We start from the raw sequence: 23,118 nt of genomic DNA on the forward strand, positions 1-23,118 counted from the left end.
CGGAGAAGAGCTGTGGTAGCTGCATCGGCTGAGGACTTTTAAAACACAACAGATACCGAAGGACACGTTCATTTAGAGAAAGTGTCCCCGGGGCAAGAGTGTCGGAAAGGACTATCGTATGCAACGGACAGGACAAATCTCTGAACCGGCGGCGGATGCGATTTTTTTTTTCCTCAAAGCGAGGGACTAGAGAGCAGCCAGGAACCACAAAAACAAGTCGGACATGAACGGGGTAAGTTTGCTTGTTAGTGGCATCACCATGCCAAATATAGGTAAGAAGATGACCCATTGCTTTGAGACGGAGACCAATATGTGTAAGGGTGTTTGACAAATTAACGGTACGGTTCACTGGTCTTTAGTGCTGTACATCAGTTGTGTGTGCTCGCTAACGTTAGCTGGTAATATTGAATGGTAACGGCGGTTCATGTGCCTGCCTGCGTCACCGAAGGGCCAACACAACAGTATTTTGTTATGTTAGACGGGACCAACAGGCTCGATACGGGTTCGTTTGCAGCCAATTTAATTCATTTAAATGCAGCCAATATTAGCCGAATGTTTATCGTCGGCAAGACTTGTCGTTGTAGTGCAGTTAGTTTGATACCGAGGGGATTTAACTCGCAAACAATGACGAGCAGAGGGGCATGTGCCGTTATCTGATTCAAATTTGGAAGGCAATGAGAGTTGTTGTGGGTGTGTTACAGCAGGGTCCCCCGGGCCCCACCCATACCAATAGGAGCTGACTGGGGGTCGGTGTTGGAGAAGTTTAGTCAACGTTGACTTGAGGTTTAGTCTTTGACTCCTTTTTATTCGACTAAAAGCTCTTCATACTACTGTATCTGTTCACACGGCAGATGCAAGACAGTTGAGCCAGGGGGTCGCTCGTGCCCATTTGGAGGAATGATGAATGTGTTTATTTTTTAACGTCTGTTCCTAGTTTGGGAAAATGTGTGATTGGGAAGGAACAGTAATTGCGTTAATTATGTTGTTAGAGTGTACATGAGAGAAATAGGTTTCAGTCCTGTTAAATAATGCAGCTCTGGTTTTCGCCTGGTTCTGGTTTAACATCTGATTCAAGACCTGAGGTAGTCCTGAACTCTTTTATCAGTGACTTACAGAAAAAACAAAATGTGGTGCATGGAAATGTTGGCCTCTAGTGCACTTTATGACCTGTTGTAGATTTTTATTTTATTAAATTCTATCTTTGCCCATAATGTAAGACTGGGACAATATAAAATTATGGTTGATCTTTTTTTTGTAATTCATTTCTTTAGGCCTTATTTGAGTTTTAAGAAACTACTTAAAGCTGCCTGGATAACAGAATCTAATTGGAAGTTTTTATCAGAAACAAATGTCAGACATTTAATTTTATTCTGATCATAAATGTTGCATTCATTATACATATGTTTTTTTTAAGCTCTTTTGGTGTTCTTTGACTATCACACAGCATTGCAGAGTGAATGGAGTTAATTATGTGTTATTTGCAGGAGCATAATTAGCCAAATTTGTCCCATTGCAGTCTTAGTGGTCAAAGGTCAACTTCAGTTGATCTTTAACATCATGAAAATGATTCTGAACTCTTTTAGTAATACAACTTCATGTTTTATATGCGTTACCTTATACTAACTGTGGGTTAAATGCAAAAGCACATAACATTGCAGCCAATGATAGCTTTCTAACATTTCAGCATCAGATGTTTTAATAAATCAAAGTACAATCAAAAAGTACATTACATGCACATGTACACAATACTCTGGTCACTGTGAATAATCAGATAAAGGTGATAGTTGGACAAAGCATTTCTGGTTCTAAGTAAGGTGATGTGCCCCACTAACCCAGGATTACATGGATGTAGGCTATTTGATAGTTGGGTTAGGTTACTCAGAGATGCATGTAGTGATGCAGAATGAAATTCAGCCTGTGTCTGTCTCCATATCAGATGGAAAATATTTGAACAATTTCTCAGATTTTTTGTTGTTGTTATTCTTCATTGTTCATATCGATGTGATTATAAAAACACCTCGATACAAGCAGCATTGTAACAGCTGAAAGCAGGAGATGTCAGAATGTCCTTGTGTAGCACACATCATGGACACACAGTAAGGACTGGAGGGAATGTGTTGTTGCTGCCAACACCTGCTGTGTTGTCAGTTGTGTGAACAAACCATAGGCTGTAAAAAAAAAAAAAAAAGGAACAAACACACCTGCTGCATCGGGGTCAACTTCAGCTATGACCTTTTTGACGTGTGCATTTAAAAAAAAAAAAAAATGAAGTCTAGGTGTATTTATGGGGTTATGATTATTAGAGATGCACTGATTTATTGGCAGACTATCAGTTTCAGCTGATATCAGTTTTAAAAAGCAATATTGGTATCGGTCCTGGGTTATTTTTACTGCTGATTCATTTGGCCGATTGTGGAATTGGCATTTTTGTGACCTTCTTTTTCTAGGAGTGTATCACCGCAGCTGTCAGATTAGCAAATGGATGAAACTAATATGGTCTTTTGTTTAAAAACCACCTCATTATTGTGCATTTGTACTAAGACTCTTACAACATCGATATCAGCCGACATGGGTGGGAAAATATCAGATGTCAGTATAGGCCTCAAAAAACCATATCGCTGCATCCCTAATGATTATACCAAACATGACCTGGACTAAATCAGTTTTCACCTCTGTATTGACAGGAAATCGTATGCAACAGCCATTCCATCACCCTCTTAAGCTGCAACAAGTCCAAATCATCTGTCCATGATGAGATGATGATCCAACTGACGCAGGAGGGAAGGTGCTCTCCCAGATGCTCCCTGCAAAGTGAAGCTCAGAGGCAAGATGATGGTAGGTGTTTTTGCCACAGCTCCACAGAGGGACCGTGCTCTCCATTTCCTTTGGTGCTCGTGATTTAGCTTGTCAGTGTGTACAAAACAGCTCGTTCAGTGCCTGCTTACAGTCCCTTCCACTTCTAAATAAACTGGAGCTGTTTTACTTCATAACAGAAGTGTAGCCTACCCTTCTCTACTTGTCTGCCATATTCTTAATAAAAAGCATTTTTGTCCTTGATATATTTATATTGTTAAATTCTAAATTGTGACTGCGCCATGTTGCTGTTTGGACACCACAAATAAATGTAATCTCGTAGGGCCAATAGTTGGAGTGCGCTTCTATGCCTTTATGAGCGTACCAAACTGAATGGGATTGAATGGCTGTTGTTATACTTGGCTGTTTCTTGTCTTGTCTTCCCTGTATACAGTCGATATATAAAAAAAATGGGCTATCCTCCCTTCCGCTACTCTCACAGTACTTTTCATGGTTATATTTAAAAATCAGTGAAGAGAATCAGGGTGGAGGGGAAGTGTTCAAGTGCATGTTTTGCTTGTCTTTTTTAAAAACATATAGCCTACACAGACACAGAACACTTTCTAGCAATACAAAAGTCATACTTGGGCTTCGCAGTTGATCATAGATATCGCAATTTTTTGTTCCCACGGTTAATAATTATGCAATTCTACAATATTGAAGTGTTTGTTATTTTTGATTTACCCTGCAAGTCCTGTGTGGTATATCAAGCGCATCTCTTACGCATGACCAATCACAACCCTTGAATGCACAATGTGCACCATGTGACCAGAACGTAAGTTCAGATGGAGAGGCAGGCAGAGAAACCTTAACAGACTATCTTTGGTAAAACGTAGCGACGCGTAAAGTGGAAAAGAATGGATCAACCCAAGAGAGGAAAATCCTTCTCCGGAGTGTGAATGTGAAAATGTTTTAGTTCCTAAAAGTGGATCATCTGTCATTTGGAAATAAACAACAAACAAGAGCAGATTTTGTGCAGAATTTGTTGCAGGTTTGTAGCTGCGCCCTAAAGTAATAGAGTGAAAAAATAAACTAGAGTGAAAATAAGATTTTCTAACTGTTGATACTTTGAGAAATACTGCACAGAATAAAAGTGAAAATATACCGTATGTCAAGGTGCAAAAATCATTTGCACTTTGCACAAATAATTTTGTTTCCTGAAACTGAGACAAATAATCATAATTAGCCTAATAATTGGGATTTAGCAAAATAATCGGGATTATCATTTTTGCCATAATTGTACAGCCATAATACATCCAGAATATTTACTGCAATATAAAGTGTTGAAAATAGGACACTGCGTGATTAAAATGAAAAGATGTAAGATGTAAGTTAGATATCTGCTTGACAGCAGATACTAAAGCATAGACCGCATGTTGTAATCTGGAAACAAAAAACAAAACAAAAATTCACAATTTGTATTGTGAATTGTATCTGTGTGATTCCAAGATATCTGAGTCACCACTGGGAGCAAAAACTAATATTTCAATGAAAAATTCCTATTTGCACAGTATTGTTAACAATAATAGGACTGATGTGTGATTATTTTATTTGAATAAAATAGCCAAATAATTTGATCTTCATCTGAGGGAATTGGCTTTAGTCTATTAACACTCTCTGCAAGACAGCAAGCAGATCACTGTCATTATGTATTTTTGTGTTTTAATGGATTTTGTAGCGGTTGCAGTGAAGAGAATCAAGAAATGCAGTATAGTGTTGTGATAGCACATCATCACCGTGAACCACAATTCAGACCCATGGTGTCCTGAGCTGAGTGGTATTTCTGACACAGTGCCTTTCATTCAGTTTCCACTCTCTGCTCATTCCACCCAGGCAGGAGAACAAATACCATCAGCGCGAAAACACAAGACTCCGAGTTCACAGAGCGGGAGAGCAGCTACAGCCAGTGTTCCCCCTGTTGGTCAGACGAACAGCCGTCTCCGCCTCCGCTCCACTACGCTCAGACCCGCCTCTGCTCCCCCGCCGAACTCTCTCTCCCTCTCAGTAGCAGCTTATCTCACACTCCCCTCCTCAGCAACCACAGCGCCGCTCACCTCGGCCACCAGAGGAGAGGCGTCCGGCACAAGGTCAAAGGGAAGAAGCCCACACTGAGAATGTAAGGGCGTCCCGATGATGGATGCATTCTGTAGTAAGGATCGCTGCGATGTTATGAAGAAAGAAACCTTGGCAAACAACATTCTCTTTCTTTTCCATTACAGCACAGACAGTAAAAATTCCCAAAACCGAAAAGTTACCGACTACTTTCCCATAAGACGAAGCTCAAGAAAAAGTAAAGCAGAGCTCAAGGTAGGATGAAGTGAAATTATTTCTGTAATATACTTTTTAATATACTGAATAAGTTTACACTGAGTTAATGCTGTTTTTATTTCTTCACACTTCTGTTTTGTATGTTTTAGTGTGTGCGTGAGAGAATGTGCATGTGAGAAATGACCTCTGCCCTTCTGCAATAACGCCATCTCATTTTCCATTTTATCACCAGTGTGAAGAAAAGAAGCACATTGATGATCTCATTACGAATGGGATAGAGGAAGGAATGGAGGTACATTGAATTTTGCCTGTTTATATATCTTACAGCATGTGTAGTCTGTCTCCCGTCTCACTGTACTAATATCTCATGATGGAATATCTCCCCTGCTCTCTTGCAGGTGCAGCATATAGAAGGAAAAGGGCGAGCGGTGTTTGCCACTCGGTGTTTCCAGAAAGGCGAGTACGTGGTGGAGTACCATGGGGATCTACTACAGATCACCGACGCCAAACAGAGGGAGGCGGAGTACGCTCTGAACCCCGCCACCGGCTGCTACATGTACTACTTTCAGTACCTCTGCAAAACATATTGGTATGACAAACCACTACACTTTCCCCTTTTTATTCTCACTACATTTTGCAGGTACCGGACTGCAGAATCATAGAACATATTCTTTGAAAGTTTGTACATTTTTGTCTCAGATGACTGGCTGTTCACATCACATAGATCTTTAGTATTTACAAACAATGTAAATGGAAACAAAGGTTTTGCACCTTAAAAAAAAATCCAAACTCAGCCATTACTGCCAAACACTGACAGATCAAAACAAAGAGTTCACCCATCTCTACTAGGCCTGGGCCGATCACAATTTTGTGAGTATTGCAATATTTCCCGCAATATCGAATATCGCAATGTCATTTGGAAGAAATAAAATAAAATAGCACCCAAAAAACATGGGGGAAAAAGCCTGAAAATATCGCACATCGCGATATTTTGGCGGGACAGTATTGCGATATTACATTTGGGATATCGCCCAAGCCTAATCTATACTTGGGAGCGGTAACAATTTTCGCAAAGCATTTGACTCTGCCAAAGCGGAAATACCTGCCTTGAATTAAGTACAGGATTAATGCTGTTCACTACATAGAAGTCATATAAGCATGTTACAGCTCAAAAAATATGATTTAGTGCTGATTCACTCTTTAATTGTTGGAAAACCCCCCCAGAGCAGTGTGTGCATGTGTATTACCTTATTCTAATGTATACTGCAGAGTGCTCACGTTTTTCTTCCCCTAATGTTAATGGTGTTTCTGTTTTTTGTTTTTTTTCTTTTGTTCTTACAGTGTGGATGCCACAAAAGAGACTGGCCGAATGGGCAGGCTGATCAATCACAGTAAAAACGGAAACTGCCAAACCAAACTGCACGACATCAACGGCGTCCCGCACCTCATCCTGGTGGCGTCCCGAGACATCGACGAGAGCGAGGAGCTGCTCTACGACTACGGGGACCGCAGCAAAGCCTCCATCGCCGCTCACCCCTGGCTCAAGTATTAATCGCGGGATCCTCTCAAAGAAAAGGGAAACGTAACACTTGTGTTTCTCATTAGCTAGTGTAAAAATGGCCTTAGCAACAGAATGTGTACCCCTCTTTTTTTCCCCAATATTCAGGAGGTGGGATGGGGGTCTGGTGTGTGTACAGGGGGGGAGGAGCTGATGGGGTACCAGGGACTTAAAACACATTTAGATCGAGGTACATCTGCTTTGTCAGACGACATCCGTACTATTATTTATACGTCTATATAAAACATGCTAGTTTTTTTGCAGCACATTTATTTTGTACATTTTGTATTCCCAATAGACCAATGCTTCCACAGCATGCAGGTGGTAGTTAATGTTCTGCATTTTTATACCGCTTTTTTCTTAATTGGTAGTTAGTTACTTAGCAATAATGATATTTATGGCCCCAGAGCCCTCCGGGATGATACAGTCTCTAAGTAGACCCATGAGATGCAAATTACAAGCCCTTTTTAAACGGTTCTGTTCAAGCGGAATGTGATTCCAGCCATTGAAACTCACAAAGAAATATTGTTTTGTATAGCTGTATAGTTGTTTTTAGAATTTGAACAAATCTGTACCTCGTACCCACAAAGCTGTCAAATGTTCACAACCAAATATTCCATGTGAAAGTATTTAACAGTAGAACCGCCAACAGGTCATTTTTCCTTTTTTATTTTATTTAAATTTTTTTTCAAATGTGTTTAGCCAGATGGTCAAATTTACCCCGACCATATCTGGCATTGTTCCGATCATGTGCTTAAAAATGGATAAAATTTATGTTTTTTTTATCTTATCTTTTTACTTCATCTTATTCGATTTGTCTCCATATAGAAAATCATATATTCTAATATATATTAGAATATTTTATATATTTAATAAATATTCGGTGTATTTTTGAGCTTATAGATAAGAGTGTACATTTTTTTTAGGCAAATGAAAATTGACATTTCTCTGCATTGTTACTTGGTTTTCAAGTTGATCTAGAGATGCCACATCTCACACACTCATGCATGAGACACACACACACACACACACAAATTACCTAAACACACTCACACACTCTCACTCCACGCGTCTTATTTCTCACGCAGAATCTTAAATTATTGGAAATGACAATATTTTAGCTGTACATTTACATTATTTTTGTCTAATCACTTCATCAGTTGCGAGCTACAAATTGATGTTTAATGCCACAGAAAAAATGGCCACTAGTGGTGCAGCAGTTACAGTACAAATTCAGTTTTAATTAATTTATTCAACAAATTCATTTTTTTTAATGAAATGGTTCAATATGAGCATGACAAATTCAAACTTATGCAATTCATACACAGTCTCTTTTTCCATGCGAGTGCCCCAGTGAAGCAAAAAACCTTTAGCCTTCCTATGCACCTGTGATGCACCGTTCCTGTTTCCAGTAGGATAACGTACCTCGCTCTTTTCAATGATTTTCATGTACAGCGCTTTCTAATCTGTTTTGAAAAGCGCTATATTTGTTATTTATTACTATCTAAACTCTTATAAGCAGAGGAATTGGACATTGTTGGTGCTGTGGGTGCCAAGACCATTTGACAAGGCTAAAGAGGGCTTAGCTCGGGTCACACTGGTATCGTCCGTGCATGTTATGTGTAGGATCATTAATAAACAAATCCTCTCAAAAGTATTCTTCTTCTACATTTCACACATGTTCTTGGGCTACAAAAACATGGTAAAATGCTTTTATTATGGATTTCAAAGAGTAAAGGAAATTCTAGAAATGAATTTGATGGTATAAAACTCAAATAACAGAAAAAAAATCTCATCGAGGGAAATATACCCCATTGTTTTATTTTGCAAAAAAATGTTATTATATGAAGTTGTTCTCTGAATGTCTTATTTGGGTGTGGTGAACAGTTTCAAGTAGCTGGCTCCTTTCAAAATTGTTTTAAATCAAGCTTCTTAGCTATTGTATCTGATGTCATTCCCCCTCAACACATCTGTATGGATATTAGGTTGTAGCGTGGATTTTGAATGTCCAGTTCTTCAATATATATTCAATATATTGTTGTTGTTGTTATATTGATTTCCCATTGTTTTAATTTCATTCAAATGCAAAGAAAAAGGTTTTCAGACTTCACCATAATTTCATCAATGTTATTTCTAATGCAAAGAGCTTAAGTCATTTTAGAAAGTAAGATGCAAGAAATCTAGATGTGTAATACATTAATATACATTTCAACCTTCCCTCTCCCACCTCCACCACTACTCAGTCTGTTCACCTGTTGCAATATGTTACATGTTATTTTTTTTATACATGCCTTCCTTTAACACTGTTGGGATTGTTCAGAGTTTTGTGTAAAATGAATGCAATAATATCTGAGGGGCAGAATTGACCTGTTGGCAGTTTTAGGAGATGACAGATCTTGGCTGTTGTAGCGTTAAATAAATCTTTATGCTGGGGTTGAGGCATTGTTAAATAAAGATGTATTATGCAAGTACCAGGAGTGTGCAACCGTTTCATACTTTGGATTATATATGAAAACAAATAACGACAAAGGAACTCCATTACAAATAAAATGTTTTGAAGAATTTGAACAAAATGGACTTGTAGCCCCATGTAATGTTTTTTTTTTCTCATATCAATATCACAACTTTGCTCAGACGCCACCTGTTTTTTGTTGGCCTTCGTGTCCGAAGCAGAAGCATCTAATGTTCACTGTACAGTCAGCGCTAAAGCAACTTATTCATGTGATAATAAAACACCTACTGTGAAAATCAGTAATATTTTTAAATGCCACGTCGAATTCCACGCCAAATAGAAAGTACAAGCCAACTAATAGTTATGTTTCAGATAAGGAGAGAAGTCAGAAATTGCAAATAACTGCATTATTGTCATTTTTCACCAGCTTTCATTACTCTTACCAACAACCAAGGCAGTGACTCAGTATCCCTGCAAAGTAGATCAGCTATAACATGTTTTCTAACAACTATGGGAATAGTTTCTTTAAGGGTGCCAGTCTCATTTCCCCAACACTGCCAGTTATAATATTTTGGGTAACTTTATAATAAAATGTCCTTTGGTAAGCTAACAATACAGTGAGATTTAGAAATGTGATTCTCATTGCACTGGACCTTTAATTATCTTTTTATCTCCTTATACAATAACAGAAACTGTTGTGATGGATTCACAGAGTCACTCATATCACATCACAACATATAACATAACTGAGTGAATAGATGCTGTCAGGAGTGAATACAAGATAATGCTTACTGTCTTGTGATAAACACAACAGTTAAATTGTGACAGAGAAATATGTTCAAGTAAAAGGTTAAAGTCGTGCATCATTCTGTCACTGCTTAAAGAGAAAGCATCAGGACATTTTAGGCGGCAATGAAACCATTTGTTCCCTTATTATAATATGTTGGGTAAGGCATGATAACTAGCAGATATATTGCACACAAAACTGACAAACACCTCACACATTATCGAGATTTTATTATTAAGGAAACACGTTTGAATAGAAGGCAAGTTATTTAATGAAACAACGATGCATTTCTTGTATCTTTTTTTAATATCCACTTTAATTAGGTTCATAGAGGACTCTTAGGGAAATACATGAGAAATGGTGATCAACATTCACTGAGTTAATGGGCTGAGGGACTGGAGTGAGCTACCACACTGCCTCTGCACCGGGACAGGCTATGCAATGCTAGAGTATATTTCCCTTTATATGTTTCAAATCTCAATACGTCAGGTCTCCAGATCCCTTTTTACCCGCAAATGTCACCGTAAGCACTTCAAATCTCTTCAAGTTTTGCCAAAGCAACGGTGGGGGCCGCTCTCTGGAAATAAATATCCTTGCATCATATCTACTGTGTTCTTATGCAAAATGCTTTGACACTGTTACTTCATCGACACCCTTTTTTTTTTTTTTGCCTTATTATGGCGGTGTTGCCATTTTTACATTCATCTATTCCACCTCACCCGCTCAGTATAAATGAAGCCAGTGGTGAGTGTGAAGGCACAACAGAAGCTTTAAAAGCGGAAGCATTTCAATCAACGTAAAACACACTCGCCACTTCAGTTTTATTAACTCTCTGTTTCATTTACCAGTCATGAAACCAGCCTCCGTTTACTCCCATGCCGTTACAATCACTTCTCAAGTCATCTGAGCACAATCTGGGGAATATTTCGGTGTGATTTAACCACATCGTTTTCTATTATATGCAAATAACATGCTGTTTTTTTTTTCTGCTGTGCAATTTTAACGTAGCTTTTGAGCCATGTGTATATCTGGGGCCTTGTATAAATGATGCGTAAAGGCACAAAGGGATGCGTACACATCTTTCCACGCAAATCAAAAAAATAATAAAAATCAAAAGTCATAAAATGCTTTTCTCCACTCCACTGTACACTTAGGAAGTTTAATGTTGCCTATTGCCAAATACACAAACCTCGCAGGACATGACTGAGCCCCTTTTCCAAATGGTTCAGGTCTCTGGTGAGTTCAGCATCGACATGATCTACCAAACGGAACTTGTTTATAAAACGTCAACTTTTAGAACTGGTTTGCCTTTTATTCCTTTTGTCTTCTTCCAACAAAATATACTTCAGGGTGCAGCGGCAAGCAGTGCAAGTTGACACTTTATTGAAATAAGTACTGGTTGGTGGATTGAATGCATGCTGAATCTACCAGTGGACAGGAAGAGGTTTGAAGCCGTGTTCTGTGAGGTATTTACTGTATATTTACCAATAGTGAGACACACTGAACTGCCGTATGCTGCATGGGCTTTGATGTGACCTTCTCCCCCATACAGACAGAGAACAGTGGGTATCTACTATCTAGGTCAGGTCCCAAATGGCCCCAGGATCACGCTGTTATTCATTTGTATTTATTTGCATCTTGAGTGCAATTGCAGATAATGTCAAATCTGGTGGGAAATTTTGCCAGCAATCACTGGCAAACAGCAGCTGGTCAAAAAATGGGTTTGACTACAATCAATGTCTTCCTTCTTAGGGATATTGAAAACACATATTATGTAAAAAGAAAAAGTCATTTTGAGAATGAAATCAAGCTGCTGAGAGACTTTTCTTTCCATATATCTGTATCATGATCATAGGAATTTCATCCTGAAACTGAATAATCCTGGTATGGTAGGTTCGCAAGTACGCATGATGTGCACTGCCTGTTTTGGCACTGGTGGAAGAAAATGGCAGACTTTTATGAGTGGGTGTACATAGTGTGAAACATGGCAATTTTCTGGCTCTTGATTCTAAATATGAATAGAATTCAGAATTTGTGTTACACAGTGTGGACACTAACCTCATTCACGTGCACACAATTTCACGATGATTGCGATTTATAGAAAGAAACGTGTACTTATGCTGTATGAAGCATTTTATAATTCTGAGAAAAAGTGTGTGTAAGCATTTTTCTGTCTTTGTGTGTACACAGCTTTTTAATCGTGGTTCTACGCAAAATTTTATACACGAGCTCCTGTACTCTATAGATTTGTAGAGCTGCATAGTTTGAATGTGCACAATGCTGGTGACGGGGGGGGGGCTGCCCCCTACTAGCTGCCTACATCAGGGGGGGGCAGATGAAAAAAATATAATAGGGCACAAAAGTGTTGCTGTCATTTCATGAAAAAGAATGGAATTATTCCTTCATGGTTTTCGAGGGTTATGTTTGGCTGTGTGAGAGAGGATATAGCGTTAGACATAAATTGTATGATTTCTGTGCTGGTTTGCCTCTTGTTTCCTTCACTGAAAGAGCAAAAATACAATCATCAAAAAATTCCACTCAGTTTTCACCAAAGCAATCGAGTTAGCATCTGGAATTATGTGCTTTTGGGGAGAAATTTAACAACACACTTTTGTGCCCCGGGCCTCGATCAGTGTCAAGTTACTGCCACTCATTGTTAATGCTGGAAATCTTATTGACAACTTGGGTTCTACAAGCAGCGACTTTCCACTTTCCATCCTGCAACCTGAGCTCACCTTCTCTCCTCTGCAGATTATATGAATCAAGCCTGATTCCGTTCAACATACACCGCTATTTTTCGGCTTTTTTCTATAACATGTATAGTCTTGCATGTGCTATCGCTCATTGATCTATACGGTTCTCGTGTGTGTGTTCGTCTAAATAAACTCTCAGGAGGTTTCTTTTCCTAAACCGGAGCCTCACTCGAGCCGATCCTGTTCGATCCTTTTTCACATCAAGCAAAAAATGATATTTCAGTCGCGCTGCGAGTCGCTGGGTGGATCGGTGTGCGTTGACGCTCACAAGCTGACCGCGAGAACGCCTCGAGTGATGGACATGAAGTGTTGAAAGTTTTGCCGTTCGAGTAGACCTCGTCAAGTGCCGTCCAGTGACTACATGTGCTGCAAAGCCTCCTGGGCCTGTTCTGTGTACACGTCCTCTTTCCCCGCCCACGAGCCCAGGCCGCCGTCGAACTGCGCGCTCCGCTGGGAGCCCCGCTGCTTGTCCCGCGAGAAGAAGCTAAACCTGAGAGGGGACATTGGAAAGAGGAGAGAGGGCCATTGTCATAAAATTGTTATTCGATGTCATGCTTATGGATGTACCTGTTAATGAAGTGTCTAAAACAATGATTTACAAATTAGATATATTTCCTATGTGGCAGTGTCTGCAATGAACATCATATTTAGAAAGGTGTTAGAATTATCAGAAGTAAATCGGCAAATCTTTTATCTCATGTCAGTGTTTTTAAAGGAGCTATGTGTAGCATTGTTAACATCAATATGTCAGTGTCAAATTAATTGTGATACCATGGTACAAATTAACAAATGAGACTATGGTCAAGATGATTGGTAGCCTCTATCTCACTCCAGTGGCATTGTTAGTGCTGGTGTTTCTCAAAGTTAAGGCATATTTCACATATTTTTCCCATATATTGAAGAGGATAAACATGTTGGAAGTGATTTTTAGCTCTGCTTGCGCTAGAAGAACAGCGCACTCTTCCAGTTTTGTGCTGTAAAACAATCTCCCCTCGTGCCTTAAAGCAATACAGCAGATTTCCCACCAAATCCCACCAATGTAAAATGCAGTGTAGAAGCCGGTAGAGGCTGACAATCTTCTCGGCATTGGTCTCATTTGTTTACAGTAATTATAGTAATGTCTCAAAATTAATGTGGTAATGATGTAATGAGTGTATATGCTGCAGTACTTTCTTGTTGTATTGTCATTAAAGTGCGTGACACAAAAAGGGTTTTAACTCCGGAATTAGCTCTTCTATCCTATGTTAACTGATCAGTGCAGGTAAAAACAGGATGAGAGGAATTCACTGACCATTAGAAACACGTTCATCACTAACCACTGCAATGGAACTAAAAGCACTTTAGTTCATAAATCCCACAGAATTATTTTTGTAAGTTTGGAGCACAGGTGCAGAGGTGAATATGTGGTTATTCTGGTCGATTAGGGACGATAACGCACTACACGTGTCGATTCTGACTGGCTGATTCTAATGATCCACATTGTTCCCACTGGACAAATGATTCAGAGAGCCCCACAATCAGCCAATCAGAATACTACAGAAGGATGAGAGGGGTCCGTGCAACCCCCGACGCATGCAAGGGATGGAAGGTTGTTAGCTGAGAAACTGATGGACACTGAGGCCAACCAATGGATAGGGTCATACAAGTGATATGAGACGTCTGATTGGCTGTAAAGTGGGGTCATCTGGGATCAAACCAGCCGCCACCATCGGCATAATGGCTGTGAAGATCCTGTTACATAGAGGTAAAGACACAAACACACACACACAAACAGGGAGAAACGTAGAGAGGGGGGAGGGGAGGGGAGGGGAGGGGAGGGGAGGGGGGAGACAGGGACCACATCAACCTTTAGGCCTCTATTTCACCCAAAGCTCTCTTTAAGTTCAAATAAAGCTCGAACCAAATGAAGAAGAACCCAAGTCATGCCTTAGTTGCTTTTAGTGTAGATAAAACAGTGAAAGTGAAATACCCGCACCATGACCGAATGAGAATACCATGCGATTCATTAACCATGCACAAAGAGTGGAGAGCGTGCCTGATAGTGCTGGAAGAAAAAGTAAAGCCACATTGCACCTGTGCTGGTCATGCATACTCAAATCCTTTGCACAAATACTAATGACTTGTACGGAAGGCTATCCAAATTAGAGATAGTGCCCAATTCACTAATGCAACACGGCATCAGTGTACCCGATTATATTTGGATATTTTCTATCTGTCCTGCACCCGTGTGCCATACACTTTGGTTAAACCATGTGCCAAATTATTCTGCAATGCAATGTCTTAGGCCTCTTCTATTACCAGCACCTTTATAAAAGGCCTCGGCGTCCTATTCTGCTGCTCTGTTACTACAGACAGCAAAGTACATTTTTCCAGTCTACATAGTTTTCCTACAGGCTTTCGGCACATGTGGCTAACTTGGAAATGCACTTTCTGGTGGGAACAGATGCATGGAGTCTGACAAAATCAGCCCAAAACGCTCAGGCACACACACTCTTCGAATGTCGCTATAGCCATTCGAAAGTGGTTAAGCCAAGTGGGACCAAGACACAACCGCCTCTAGCTGTGTGTTGTGGTAAAGTCTGATCTTCACACTGACATCTCCGATCTCTGGCACGGACCGGAGCAACGTGTTGCACAGAGGAAGCATCAGAATCTGACACATGTTGGCCAACTGTTGTATTATCTACAATGCTTTTGAAGGCCGGGCCAAACAAAAAGGGGAAGTATGGGCTGTTTCCAGAATAACACCCATTATTTTATCATGCACACAGCTGAACCACAGTAGTCCTATTTTACATTCTCGATTATGTGTTGCCTCTGTGTGTGATGACATTATGTCCAGCTGCTTATTGAGTGTAATAGAGAGTCATCTTCGGTAATATTCAATGCACAAAATATTTATGCAATCTTATATAAACACGGCCAGATGACATTACACCCAACACTGAGCTAATGTTGCCAGCCTGTGGTCTTAAAGCTGTAGTGCGCAGTGTGCTTGCTACTGGTGATGAAGTGGGGCTACTTGGGTGTGCAGAGCATGTCTGCACCAAAATTTTATTTGCATATATTTCTTAGTGAACGACATGTAAATACTTGTGCATGTGGGGACCAAAAAATTGTGCAATTTGCCCATGCAGTGCTATCTGAGTGAGTGTCCTAGGTTGTACTGGAAAAACCAAACTTTGACTAAACTCAAAGTTAAGTGAGTCTGTGAGCAAGTGGGCAAGTGTGTTCATGAGCAGATGCATTTGAGTGAGTGAGTAAGTGTGTGTGTGTGTGTGTGTGTGTGTTTGTGTGTATTTGCATGCATTTGAGTACAACATACAGGCGTTTGATTCCTGACTCTGGCTGAGCAGAAGAACGGGGACGAGCCCTCAGTTCAGGGGAGGGCGAAGGAGTCGGGGGAGCAATCTCATCTTCTGCCTCCTCACTGCAAAAGAAAGACCATCATCATCCTCATCATCACGTTACCACGAGCATTCATTTCCCCAGGCTAAACCACATGTGCCCGTGAGTACCTTTTGTAGTAGGCGAGCTCCTCCTGCAGCAGGAAGACTTTGGCCTTGAGCTCGTTCCTCTCGTGAAGAACGTCCCTCAGCTCCTGCAGAGTGAAGCGGGGCCGGTTGGGGTCCTTCGGGTCCAGGCCTCCCATCTCCTCCTCGCACAGCGCCTCCTGGTGGGAAAGAAGCACATCACACCGAGGAAGCGAGAACAGGGAAAAGGAAGGACGGCGGGAGGGAAGGAAGTAAGGATACCTTTGTAAAATATTGGAACACAGCAGGCATGTCCTCATCGCACATCGCCTCCTGGTGGCAAAGGGTGAACTATGAGTCAGACACTGGGCCTTGTTCCAATACCTCTGTTCCCCCTTCCCTCCTCCCTTCAAACTGAAGCTCTGCCTGTACTTAGCACTGTACAAACCGAAGACAACCACTGTCTGTTAAACAAACACCTGAGAAACCGCACTCATGCACTGAGCAGCAAATACAACACTTGACTGCTTGCTGGGACCACACTTGTTACTGCTACATATTCTACACACCACACGAAACTACACTTTTATTAGTCAGTGTTTGGGGATCACAGTGATCGTAGGGAGTATTTCGTGTGCTGTTAGAGGTGGAGTTGTCTGAGTCATCTATATTTAGAAGGGTCACCACTGCAGTGGCCCGGAAAGTCTCACCCAGTTGGCTGAGCGGCGAACAATCCCACTGGCACTGTCTGTTAGTTCTCAACACACCCATGCCAAGCCGTTTCAGCACTTCTCATGGGCAATAAACACACAGGCAAGTTTAGTAAGAGAGTCGGGGGGGGGGGGGGAGGGGTCGCTATTTTTTTCAACTACACGTCTGAAAAAAATGACATGTTACAGAGACACAACTTCACATTTGTGTCGCTACCGATGAGCTTGTTTTTCCCGGAGGGGTGCAGGTGCAGAGTTAGAGGCGGGACAAACACACCACTCCGGTTCGCTAGCTAGCTGAGCGCTTCTGCATTACCCAAAGCAACACTGCCTCTTCCTCAACCTCCTCGTCCCCATCCTCGTGTCCCTCGGGGCTGAGGGACACGGACAGGGGGCGCGGGGCGGGGTCGTACCCCCCCGGCACCAGCTCGGGGGGGGAGCGCGTGTCTGACCAGGCTGAGCCCGCGGCCCCCGCCGTCGCTGCAGCTCTACCAAGCTGGTGGAGTAAAAGACAGTTTGTTATCCGTTTACTAATCCATGTTAGTTTTTAATCTCTATTGTGTCCGAATAACTGAGACAGGTAGGACTGATTTGACGTTAACATTTATGCCCTCTCTGCTTCCCTGCTCTGGTGAGAAAATGAGTACAATGTTAAGGATTTGGACACATAAGGACACTCCCCGTAGTCCAGTTCCAATGGTTCTAAAAGCGGGACTGCAAAACTCATCTTCAGTTCTCAAGATCAAATCGAAATGCACTGATAACTCCAATTTTATCCACTGACTACAATCTCACATGGAACTCTTTCAGGGTTTTTTACCTGTGCAGGTGAGGGGGGCTGAGGCGGGGGCTCCTCGGGCCCCTGGGTGGGCGCGTCTCCTTGCAGGCGTTCCCTCAGGCGTGAGATCTCCTGCCGCATGGCGCCGACCTCCTGTCCCCGTGCCTGAGCGCCGGCCTCCAGCTCCACCTTCTGCTCGATGAGGGCTTTCCCCTGGGCCTCCACCACCGAGATTTTGTGGCGCAGGTCGTGGTTGATCTTCATAAGACGAGTCTGCTGCTGTTGGAGCTACGGAGGGAGGAGGGAGGGAGGGAGAGAGAGACAGAAACAGAAGAGGACAAGACAGAGGAACAGGAGATAGACAGAGGGAATGGGGTAAATAGTAAGAGTGAAAGGAATGTAAAAACTCCTTTATATTGAACTATGTGACTAATACTCTTAAAACTTACTGCCTCTATGTCCTCGTTTTTCAGTCCGAGCTCACGGTCCTTGGCCCGAATCTCATCTCTCTGCTTGTCCACCACTTCTTTAAGCTTCTTCATCACCTGCCTCTCTCTCTCTGACATACCTGGTGACCCCCAGAGAGACGACAACAACAACAACAACAACAGCAAGAGGTATGAGCAAAAACAAGCTGAGAGTAGATTTCCGTTATTATACCACCCAGGTCTACTCAGGGATTTTATTTGACCACCAGGAATAGATTTAGGCGAATTGCATTCGTTTTAATGTCTTATTAAGCACACACACACATACACACACGCACGGACAAGCTGTCATACAGATATACCTGACAAAAATAACCTGTGATACACTCCCTGAATAACAGCAGTGTCACAGTTCAGTCATTTGAAACTCAGTCCATGTTGTTCAGTGAGAACCCTGCTTTCTGTGTGTGTGTGTGTGTGTGTGTGTGTGCATGCGTGTTCTTGTATTTTTGTACTTATGAGGGCAAAATATTAGTAGGGTTAGGGCTTGGGTTTACAGTTAGAATTAGGATTAGGTTTAGGTTAGGTAAGGTTTAGGGGTTAGGAAATGAAGGTAGTCAATGAAGGTCCTCACAAGTATAGTAATACAAACATGTGTGTGTGTGTGTGTGTGTGTGTGTGTGTGTGTCCAGCAGGTGTGCTTGTATACTGAGGCTGGTCTGTCCACAGTGTGTCGGGGTGACTGTAGCCTCTCTGTGAAATCATGACAGAGCCTCTGATGCAGGGACAAGACTGGCTCGTCGTCAGACACAGAGAAGGCTTCCTTTGTGTGTGTGTGTGTGTGTGTGTGTGTATGTGTGTGTGTGAGAGAGAGAGAGACAGTGAGAGAGAGAAAGAGAGACATAACCAGAGAGAGTGATTCTCAAAGTTATCAGAAACGAATAATAATAACAAAGAAAATAATACGTTTACCAATGATTGTAAATAGGCGAAAAACAGTGAGAGATTCTTTTTTTTTACATATTGACAGAATCTGCTTTGTCAAAGTCTTGTCTTGTCTTTTTTTCATCTATTTACAATTATTGGTAAATGTATTATTTTCTTTGTTCCATCGGCATAAGTTTCCTCCGACCGGATTTCGGTGTTGCACTTGTTCAAACTAAAAGGTTTAATAAACATAAAGAAAGGGATTCACTTAACCACAATTCAGTGACAGGACTATTTTTTGTATATATTGTCAGAATCTGCTTTGTTCACGTTCGTTTATGCGCTATAAGTGTCATTTTGAGACTTGCCTCACCATATAATGGCAGTGAATGGAGAGAGAAAAAAAAAAACAATTCTCCAATCGCCTCTACTGGAGCAACAGATAACAGAGAATCACCGATTTGGGGGTTTTATCATGTCCAGGAAGCTACACAACCCAAGGTACTACCAAAGTTCACCATCACTTTAACTTCAAAGAACACAAGCTCCACTCTATAATTCATGTAAAACATGATTCCCTCAAAAGTCACCTTCCTCAACGTTCCATGGCTTTTCCACGACTTTCCATAACTATGTTGGGCTGCGTCCTTGAGCTAAAAATGTTCTTCCTTCCTGGTTTGTTAGGGTTGTTTTTCTGAAGGGCTGATCGATCTGGTTTCCACAACCCCTGAGCTTGATTTGAACAAAACCAGCTGGAAACCACCATCAATTGCAATGAATGTGTGAAACAAGCTGTAAAATACATTCTGCTATATTCCTGTAAAGTGACCCATTTGTCCAATTCTCTAATATTCCCTGACTTCCCCAAACAATTTATCAAATTCCCTGACTTGTGTGTGTGTGTGTGCTTTGTGCAGGTGTCCTCACCCTCGTGCCTCTGTAGGTCCTCCTCACTCATTGGGTCTTTAATTGAAAGGTTGGTGAGGAGGGTCTTGTTCTCCTCCTGCAGCTGAGCGATCTGGGAGAGCAGATCCTGAGCTTCTCCTCTCCATACATCCTCCACCAGCTCCAGCTCCTACACTCACAGGGCGCCACACACACACACACACACACACACACACACATATACACAGATTGGTTATGATTTCCCTTTAGTTTAGTTTTGAACTTTCATTGGTTTGGGATGTGCAAAGCAGGCAGCCTGGGTGCATGTGCAGGACAAAGATGCCAACCTAATTCTCAAGGCCAAGTTCATCCGTACCAAAGCTGCCCTCTGCTCTATTAAACTGTGCTTTCATATGGTTATTCTAACTATTTGGGATTGTGTTCAAAATGTTTGATAGAAAATTGTGATAGTTTGTGGGTTGCAGCTTGTTTGTTTTTGCATGCGTGAGATGACACTGTAACATTTCGGCTTGTAGCCTGAAGGGCCTCAAGACATTGCTGTTATTAATTTGTAATTACTTGCATCTTGAGCCAGAGCGCAAACAATGTAACATCTTGGATGAAGTCTTGACAACATACTGTGTGGCAAAAGAAACTGGGGAAAAAACAGCTTCTAATGCAATGTCTTCCTACTTGGGGATATAGAGGAATTACAAAAGTCATTTTGTCTGAACCTTCTGTGCAAAATGCAACAGAAACACAGAAGGGCCAGTCTGGTGTCCTACTGACTTACCAAGTTGATTTTTACCATGGACTTATAGGCTACATACATAACATTTTACAGGCTGTTATCATTTCTGTCTTTAAACCAACAGGAAGTCTGAATTATGACTCATTTATGCGAGCCAGTCAAGACCACTGAAGAGAATACAGTCCACAACTCTCCAACACACACACACAGGCTTACTTGTCTGTATACAGTTACACAGCTTAAGCTATTGTCACTGTGATTGATATCCCCCCCCCCCCATGTCCCAATACAGCATTTTCATTGATCAACGTGGAAACCACGCAGGCTCATAGTTTCACTGACAGTGTCAGTCTTCAGTGTTGCTCACGGTAAAAAAATAAGCACCACCTCCAGAAAGCTGCACTTTATCAGAGTCATGGGACAAACTTAATCAGTCAGCCAGTGACTGAGCTGCAGCCCAGTCACTGTCACGAGAAACTGACACTCAGACTTTTTAAAGCATCTAGCAGACTGGGTCTAAACTAAACTAAAACTAAACAAAAAAAAAAACAATACATCTGTAATATTCCCATAGTGACTTACAGTGTGTCTGTGGTACCCCATACTGAGTTTCTAGTGTTATGTTAACCTTATTGTTAATGTGTTTTAGTCTCCTGTGATCTTTCTGTAATGGCCCAGACAATATTCCTATGGGGACTTATAGTTTTGCTGTGATATTTTATAGTAGCCCTCTAAAACTTATTATAGGACTACTACAGTTGTTTTTAATACATTTCACCCAGAGTAGAGCACACAGATTAGATTGTGTAATCTTGAATCTCGAATCCATGTAATAATTGGATAATTAATTGGGAACAGTCTGACCAACATAACTGGACAGAGAGAGAGAGAGAGAGCAGGACTTTCCCATGGACTCAGGGGGACAATGTTTCCACCAGCCGTCATCATTTGTAGCCAAACAAATAGGAACAATCCCACCGGGTGGACAAGTGACGCCTCAGTGTGACCACATTGTTTGAGAGGCAACTTTGTGACCATTTACTGTCACAACTACATACAGTATATTAGGCCTGTTTATTAGTACGCTAACAAGGCCCAAAACTTTAAACTACACTTGCCACTAGGCTACACTAAATGCTTGGTATCATTATGGACTCGTCCGGTTCGAGACCTTTTTGTGCTTCTTCTCCTTCTCCAGGCGGTCCATCCTCTCCAGGCGCAGTTTGTCCAGCTCCAGCCGCAGCTCCTCGGTCTCGGGGCTGATGCTGTTGCGGCTCACCATCACCTCCAGGATCTCCAACACCCGCACCACTTTGGGCATCAGTCTGGACAGAGCCTCGCAGCCATACTGGTCTATGATCCTCTCAAACTCCTGGCCCACCACGGCCGCGATGTCGTACACGTCCATCACGGTCAGGTCAGCCACATTTTTCTCCAGGGCCGACCCGAAGTCCTCCATGTCTGCTGGGATATTTTGTCCCTCCCCGGTTTCCTATTATATTTCCTTCGCCACAGCAAACTTCCTTCCCTTGGAAAAAAACTACGGAGTCGCAGTCGTTTGGCTTCACTTTTATATCCACAAGTAAACTGTACGGCGGCAGAAACGCTCGTAACTATCGCATGTCCATTTCTGCCGCTTGTCTCCGGGCTATATTTTGATTTATTTGGGATAAATATCGGCGGTGTCCCATCGCTGTCCTGCCCAGCGCTCTGTCCCTTCTGTCCCAGTGTCAAGTTGGCCAGAATACAAATAAAAAACAACTTCCGGACACGCCGTTCAAAATAAAAGCCTTGTTGAAGCCCACGTGTTGCAACATTTTCTGGAATAATACAAGTTACGAAAGTGACAATCAAGAATGTATCTAAGGAAAAATCAGTCGATTAGGTATGGCAAGGCACAGTATGGGCGCTTTGAACGAAGGACATGAATCTGCACACTGAATAATGCTCCCCAGTAGTGAATTTATCAACTTCACATCTTCATTTCGACTCCATTGTGGATGAAACATCCCCATTTACTGTAAGTCCCATTGGGACCCAGTGGGGTCAAAACGTTGATCTGAAGTCAATAAATTCACTATTGGGGAGCATCACTCCAGTGTGCAGGTTCATCTTTTGCTTAAGTTGCTGTATGTCAGTCAAGCACCTGGCAAATATTTTTTTGTGGATGTGCGCATACTACAGTCTATATCAAAGGTATGGGAAACTTGCCATACGTTTGCCTACGGGAGACCAGATTTGATCTTACAGATTTTATGGAAGGCAAAAACCAAGCAAAGATCACTAATAATTAATCACATCGACCAAATAATAATAAGATATTGTCAGCTCCACTTGCCCCCACAAAGCTGTCAATACACGTGGCTTTGGAAGTTTTGGCAAATGTCATTAGATGCAGGGGCTTTGCCATAGCTCAGGGCAGCGGTCTCCAGCCATGGAAGAGTCTGCAGGTTTTCTTTCCACCCAAAATTACAGCAGCTGATTTCACCGATTAG

The 23,118-nt window shown here is 41.7% G+C and overlaps 2 protein-coding genes across 3 annotated transcripts; one reads left to right on the plus strand and one right to left on the minus strand.

The window, feature by feature from the left end:
• The first annotated feature begins 2 nt into the window (after window positions 1–2).
• Window positions 3–9,151, plus strand: kmt5aa (lysine methyltransferase 5Aa). Its single transcript, XM_071899142.2, has 7 exons — window positions 3–232; window positions 2,685–2,835; window positions 4,687–4,969; window positions 5,073–5,160; window positions 5,354–5,413; window positions 5,520–5,710; window positions 6,463–9,151. Exons 1-7 carry the CDS (start codon window positions 224–226, stop codon window positions 6,671–6,673), a joined length of 993 nt encoding a protein of 330 aa, XP_071755243.1. The 5' UTR covers window positions 3–223; the 3' UTR covers window positions 6,674–9,151.
• Window positions 9,152–10,530: 1,379 nt separating this feature from the next.
• On the minus strand, window positions 10,531–22,337 carry rilpl1 (Rab interacting lysosomal protein-like 1). 2 transcript variants are annotated; one of them, XM_071898496.2, is made up of 7 exons: window positions 21,795–22,337; window positions 19,915–20,062; window positions 18,082–18,200; window positions 17,675–17,920; window positions 16,190–16,344; window positions 15,997–16,101; window positions 10,531–13,161 (listed from the first exon to the last, which is right to left on the minus strand). In XM_071898496.2, the coding sequence occupies exons 1-7, from the start codon at window positions 22,080–22,082 to the stop codon at window positions 13,029–13,031; spliced, it is 1,194 nt and encodes a 397-aa protein (XP_071754597.1). In that variant the 5' UTR covers window positions 22,083–22,337; the 3' UTR covers window positions 10,531–13,028. The 2 variants fall into 2 exon arrangements, with proteins under 2 accessions (XP_071754597.1, XP_071754633.1); XM_071898532.2 differs by lacking the exon at window positions 10,531–13,161 and adding an exon at window positions 14,309–14,402 and having other exon boundaries at window positions 17,681–17,920.
• Between the last annotated feature and the right edge of the window lie 781 nt (window positions 22,338–23,118).

The sequence above is a fragment of the Centroberyx gerrardi genome, chromosome 2, assembly GCF_048128805.1.
Source record: "Centroberyx gerrardi isolate f3 chromosome 2, fCenGer3.hap1.cur.20231027, whole genome shotgun sequence".
NCBI classification, from domain to species: domain Eukaryota; kingdom Metazoa; phylum Chordata; class Actinopteri; order Beryciformes; family Berycidae; genus Centroberyx; species Centroberyx gerrardi.